The sequence below is a fragment of the Zingiber officinale genome, chromosome 2B (assembly GCF_018446385.1).
Source record: "Zingiber officinale cultivar Zhangliang chromosome 2B, Zo_v1.1, whole genome shotgun sequence".
NCBI classification, from domain to species: domain Eukaryota; kingdom Viridiplantae; phylum Streptophyta; class Magnoliopsida; order Zingiberales; family Zingiberaceae; genus Zingiber; species Zingiber officinale.
Genome location: NC_055989.1, coordinates 147942410 through 147948642, shown reverse-complemented (window position 1 = coordinate 147948642; position 6233 = coordinate 147942410). Strand labels below are relative to the sequence as shown.

The following is a 6233-nucleotide window of genomic DNA, read 5'->3' as shown; positions in this document are numbered from 1 at the left end:
TTGCCTAAGACCGATCCAATTGCTCAAATTGCCAACATGATTGAAGACAAAGAATGCCTACAACGAACGTATTGTTTATGATCTGCAATTGGTCCACCTGGCTGCCTAATTAAGATTCCAACCGTTCTTTTCTCTCTTAGCTTTATATAAAGGCTTCCCCTCTGTTTCTCCATACTTAATTCACAAAGCCTCATCTCTTCTTCTAGTTCTACCATGTTTGGCTCGCCGGAACACAAAGCCTCTGGCGAGATCGTTGCCGACGCCTGGGATTACAGTGGCCGCCCCGCCGTCCGATCCCGCACAGGCGGCTGGACCTGCGCCGCCATGATCCTAGGCACGTATATATAGTAGATCTCATACTCCATTCTCATCAGTACTTCTAATTTCAGCTAGCTCTGGTAAATTATAAGTAACATTAATGGCGAATCCATCTTCACGATTGAAGTGGTGGAGCTCAACGAGCGACTGACGACGCTGGGGATCGCCGTCAATCTGGTCACCTACTTGACTAAGACGATGCACCTGGGTAATGCCGCCGCTGCCAACACCGTCACCAACTTCATGGGCACCTCCTTCATGCTCTGTCTCCTAGGCGGCTTCGTCGGCGATACCTTTCTCGGCCGGTACCTCACCATCGCCATCTTCACCGCCGTTCAAGCCTCCGTACGCACCCCTACTTCTCCCTCTTTTTTAAAAATAGTAATTTATTTTCCAAATTTTAAGGGGAAAATGTAATATTTTGAGTAGCAAAAAGAAATATTCATTTTTTATTGAGATTTTACATGAACAGGGGGTGACGATCCTGGCGATCTCGACGGCGGTGGAGGGGATGCGGCCGGCTCCGTGCACGGCGGACGGCGTGTGCGAGAAGGCCACTGGGGCACAGCTGGGGATGCTCTACCTGGCACTCTACACGACTGCGCTCGGCACCGGGGGCCTCAAGTCGAGCGTCTCTGGCTTCGGCTCCGACCAGTTCGACGAGGCCAACAAGGAGGAGAAGGTGCAGATGCAGAAGTTCTTCGACTGGTTTTTCTTCTTCATCAGCTTCGGATCGCTGCTCGCCGTCACCGTCTTGGTCTACATCCAGGATCACATCGGGCGGCCGTGGGGGTACGGTATCTGTGCCGCGTCGATCGCGCTGGGGCTGATGGTCTTCCTCGCCGGCACGCGGCAGTATAGATTCAAGCAGTTGGTGGGGAGCCCGCTAACACAGATCGCAACAGTGGTGGTGGCGGCATGGCGGAAGCGGGGGAGAGATTTGCCGTCGGACCCGACGTTACTGTACATCGGCGCAGCAGAGGAGGAGAAGGGGACGCCGGAGAAGAACGGGAGGCAGAGGTTGCAGCACACTGATCAGTTAAGGTAATTGGAAAATTATTACCTGCAGTTTCCACTTACTTATTTTTTAAAAATTATATTAATTAATTAATGGGAAATTATTATTATTATTATTATTATTATTTTCTTCAAGGTTCCTGGACCGGGCCGCCATTCCCGACGTCCCCGCTGCCGGCCGACAACCGTCGGCGCTGCCTAGCAAGTGGCGGCTCTCGCCGCTGACTGACGTCGAGGAAGTCAAGATCGTGGTCCGGATGCTGCCCATCTGGGCCACCACCATAATGTTCTGGACGGTGTATGCCCAGATGACCACATTCTCGGTGGCCCAAGCGACCACCATGGACCGCCGCATCGGGTCCCACTTCCAAATCCCCCCGGCCTCCCTCACCGTCTTCTTTGTCGCCTCCATCCTCGCAACCGTCCCCGTCTACGACCGCCTCATCGTCCCCCTCGCCCGCCGCCTCACCGCCCACCCCAATGGGCTATCCCCCCTCCAGCGCATGGCCGTCGGCCTCCTCCTATCCATCCTCGCCATGGTCGCCGCCGCCCTCTCAGAGACTAAGCGCCTCCGCGCCGCCCACCGCGGGGCAGTCCCTGTCAGCGTCTTCTGGCTCGTGCCGCAGTTCTTCCTCGTCGGTGCCGGCCAGGCCTTCACCTACATCGGCCAGTTGGATTTCTTCCTCAGGGAGTGCCCCAAGGGGATGAAGACCATGAGCACAGGGCTGTTCCTGAGCACGCTCTCGATGGGGTTCTTCGTCAGCTCCGCGCTGGTGGCAGTGGTGCACAAGGTGACGGGGACCGGCGGCCACGGCGCGTGGCTCGCCAACAGCCTCAATCAGGGGAAGCTCAACAACTTCTATTGGCTGCTGGCAGTGCTGTCCGGCGTCAATTTGGCGGCGTACCTCCTCGCCGCCAAGGGGTACATTTACAAGGAGCAGCGCTATTCGGTGGAGGATGAGGGCGTCACCGGCGTGGAGTTGGCCGAGGAGGCCTGCTACCAAGCGTAGACGATATAGATACGTATCTTTTTAATTTGCTACTTGTTTTTTTTTGCTGGTGTATAATTGGCAACGCTTTGTCTCTCTTAACTAACCATCAACTGCTTTGTCGTTGTCTAAATTTTATGATTTTAGTATATAATCATAAAACTAGTTTGATTAAAAAGGAAATTATATTCCGACCATTCAGATCTTCACTTTCTTTTCCAAACTAGATTACTTTTACTTGGATTTCTCCTACATCAGCATTTGAGTTTTCAGTCTTGATTTGTCTTCGAACGCTTCTGATCTGATCCATTTTTGCCGTAGTATTAATATGCTCGATCTGAGTTTGTTGCATCTCCTAGTGATGCTAGATCTGAGTTATTGGTACGCTAGCTACCTTCCTGCTCATCCCCTGCTATTTCTTTTTCTGATGTGGATCGATGTAGGTGATGATGTTATTCTTCTAGCCATTTCCTCATCTCCCTTTCCTTTTCGCTCTAGTATTGAAATGGGTTTTGGAGTTTGATATTGATTTTGTCCGGAAGCTGAGTCGGATGAAGGCGGGTCTTGATGTACTGGAGGTTGACGGAAAGTTGCTGCGGCATCCGATTTACCTGGCACCCTCCGGAAGGGTTCACACGGGCAGATGACGAAGGATGATGACCGGGATGATGACGTTAGGGCTCTACGCACACTCAGACGAGCCCACGAGTCGTTAGAGACCAGAAACCATGGAAAAAGTCTCCGGGTCAGGCTCTCCGACGCTCAAGTCAGGTACTTTTTCCCCAGAAGCACAGAGAAATGACGAAAAGTAAAGACAAGTAAGAAATGACGAGTGAGCGTACCTACATAAGGGATAAATCATCCCTTTTTATACTGCAACGGATGTTTCTGGGGTCTGGTAGATGTCAGGGAATGTCGGCTGTCAGACTTTGTCTGGCGGTGAATGACACGTGACATCTTCTCATAGGTCGGCGACAGAACAAAAGGAGTAATGAGCCCCGACTGTTAGCATATTCTCTAACACTCTGATTATTCTCTGCCAAGCAGTTACGATTCCCTTGCTTGCTTGTCCTGTAGTGTCTGACATCCTCTGCTCGTGATTGCTACGCTGAGTCTTTACACTTGCTGATATCTTGCTAACCCCGATCTGATATCGCCTTCAGACCTGTGCTTCTAACCTTGTCCTATGCATCTCCTACTGTAGCCTCCGACCGGTCTTGCCTCTTATTAGCATTACATGTCGTGCCCTGTATACCTTAGCTCGGTTCTGCTTATCCCTACTCCCAAGCTGTACCTCTGACTTCCTCTAACCCGACCTGTATGCATGCCTCCAACTTTGCTTATCTTGGACCACGAGGATATAAATCCTGACCTGTATCCTTGGCTAACACATTCCGATCTGTACATTTTATCAATTCAAGTATCCTGAGCCATAAGGCTATAAATTCTGACCTGTGTGCATCGGTCTGCTTCCGCTAATCTTGAGTTCCGACCTGTACTCTTTGATCCCTTTATCCCATGCCGTAAGGATGTAAGTCTCGACCTGTATCCTCGGTGAGCATACGTCAGGTCTGTATACCGACCTGCTTCGGTCCTCCGTAATCCATGATTTGTACATCCCGACCTGTAAGCCAGGTCTTTATTCTGACCTGCTTCTGCCTGCTGTTATCCATGCCTTGTACGTTCCGACCTGTACACTAGGTCTGTATTCCGACATGCTTCTGTCTGCTGTTATCCATGGTACGTATGTCCCGACCTGCACGCTAGGTCTATATTCCGACCTGCTTCTGTCTGCTGTTATCCATGGTATGTATGTCCTGACCTGTACGCCAAGTCTATATTCCAACCTGCTTCTGTTTGCTGTTATCCTTGGCTTGTACGCTCCGACCTGCACGCTAGGTCTGTAGTCCGACTTACTTCTATTTGCTGTTATCCTTGGCTTGTACGTTCTGACCTGCACGCTAGGTCTGTATTCCGACCTGCTTCTGTCCTCTGTAATCCCTAGTTCGCATGCCCAGACTTGTACACCAGGTCCATACTACGCCAGAGGCCTTCCCTTCCTCGCCTTTACCTGACCTGTGGGCTCAGTCCTTATCTATACCTGGCCTGTGGACCCAGTTCTCAGTTGTAATTGGCCTGTGAGCCCTGCCCTTGATTGCTATCGAGGCTGGATCTTGTCCAACTTGTAATCCTATCCTTTGACTGCCCTGTCAGCTGAGACTTTGACCATGACCACGCAAGCTTGACTTCTGTCCATGACCATGCAAGCTGTGACTCTGACCATGGCCACACAAACTTGACTTCTGACCTCCACAAGGGCTAGACTTATGACCATTCCATGGGCTTGACCGTTGACCACGTCATCCGTCGGACCCCCTTCTCACGCACCGTATTAGATATGTCGACGTTGATTTGGTGTTTGCTTGTGTTCTTGATATATATGCTTCGAGAGGACGACAGTTTACTTTACAGATGCTGATTAGATTTTTATGTTTATTTTCATGTCGACATTGATTTGGTGTGTGCTTGATCGATATGCTTCGAGAGGAAGGACGACAGTTCGCTTCACATGTGCTGGTTAGATTTTTATGTTCATTTTCATGTTGACGTTGATTTGCTTGTGTGCTTTATATGCTTCGAGAGGACGACAATTTGCTTTACAGATGCAGATTAGATTTTTATGTTTATTTTCTCACTTGATTCGATGTTGGCATGCATCCAAGATAGAGATGCTTCGAGATGATCGGGCCACAATTTCCCACATCCCTATGCTCACTAGATTTTGCACTCTAATTCTTTCAGCTATTGGATATCCAGTTTGATTTACCAATGTTTTATCATTGAAAAAAAATCTAATAGGTTAATCTTGTCGGAAGATGAGTAGATGAACGATAAGTAAGAATGCAATAATGTTGATGGAGGATGAGTAGATGAACGATAGGTAAGTATGTAAGAATGTTGATGGAGAAAGGACTTAGAGTTGGAAACCATGAATATGCACACATCACAAAGAGAGTAAACAGGAACGTTAGAGTGAAAACTAAGGAGGTGGTCCTTGGCGCATACACTCCGACGTTCAAGTCGAAATTGTAGCCCAACGAAAAATGAAAAAGAAGATGAACAGTAGAATAATAGTGTGGATGCATGTGCATGTGTGTATCTGACCAATTGAGAGGACTCCCTTTTTATACCATCTCTCATAACCTCCACAATAATGAGATGTTAGAAAATGTCTAACTTCAGAATATGTCGGGCAGTGGAGGATGCACAACTTCTTTCTCTTAGGTAGTGGAAGGTTCCGTTGCGTGTATTTGTTAGTTAGTAGGATATTTTTTTGATGAGTACCGTTATTCTCTGACAGATGGTTACAATTCTCTGACAATATTGTCTCCTAGAGAGAGTTCAATCGACTTAGAGTCGACCGATTTTAGGTTGGGAAGTGGGAAGCTGAGCCCCAGAAATTTGACCGACTTTGGGGTCGATCAGGTTTGTACTGGAAGTCATGTCCATGAGCAGTGGGGGGTTGACGCCTGGAGATTCGACCGTTTCTAGGACCGATCGAGTTTATGCTGAGAGTCATGCCCATGAGAAATGGGGAACTAAGCTCTGTTGAAAGTGGTCCGTTTGGACACGTACACCTTGACTTTGACTACTACCTCACATTAACTTTGACTACTACATTATTTTGACTATCGACCCCACATTACCTTTGGGGTCACTCACAACGTTTGTATCACAAATCTCCCCTTTAAGTCTAGTCAAAGGAGATTCATGACCGACTGACTAGACCCAAATCCTATCGTTGTCCGATCATCTGATCGGTTGGGAATCATGCATGCCCATGACAAGCGGTGCCAGGAGTCAATGCCCAAGTGAAATTGGTGTCGAGAGCCATGCTCAAGTGATTTG

General features: G+C 48.8%; 1 protein-coding gene across 1 annotated transcript; it reads left to right on the top strand.

The window, feature by feature from the left end:
• The first annotated feature begins 213 nt into the window (after positions 1-213).
• On the top strand, positions 214-2373 carry LOC122049651 (protein NRT1/ PTR FAMILY 6.3-like). Its single transcript, XM_042611007.1, has 4 exons — positions 214-334; positions 446-663; positions 791-1362; positions 1472-2373. The coding sequence occupies exons 1-4, from the start codon at positions 214-216 to the stop codon at positions 2343-2345; spliced, it is 1785 nt and encodes a 594-aa protein (XP_042466941.1). The 3' UTR covers positions 2346-2373.
• Positions 2374-6233: the final 3860 nt, after the last annotated feature.

What these genes read in the sequence shown, in the direction of transcription:
- LOC122049651 (XM_042611007.1), top strand. Translation starts at nt 214, where the DNA reads ATGTTTGGCTCGCCGGAACACAAAGCCTCTGGCGAGATCGTTGCCGAC. An exon ending in CTGCGCCGCCATGATCCTAG is followed by an intron (nt 335 to 445) that starts GCACGTATATAT and finishes TCACGATTGAAG; the next exon opens with TGGTGGAGCTCAACGAGCGA. An exon ending in CAGCACACTGATCAGTTAAG is followed by an intron (nt 1,363 to 1,471) that starts GTAATTGGAAAA and finishes ATTTTCTTCAAG; the next exon opens with GTTCCTGGACCGGGCCGCCA.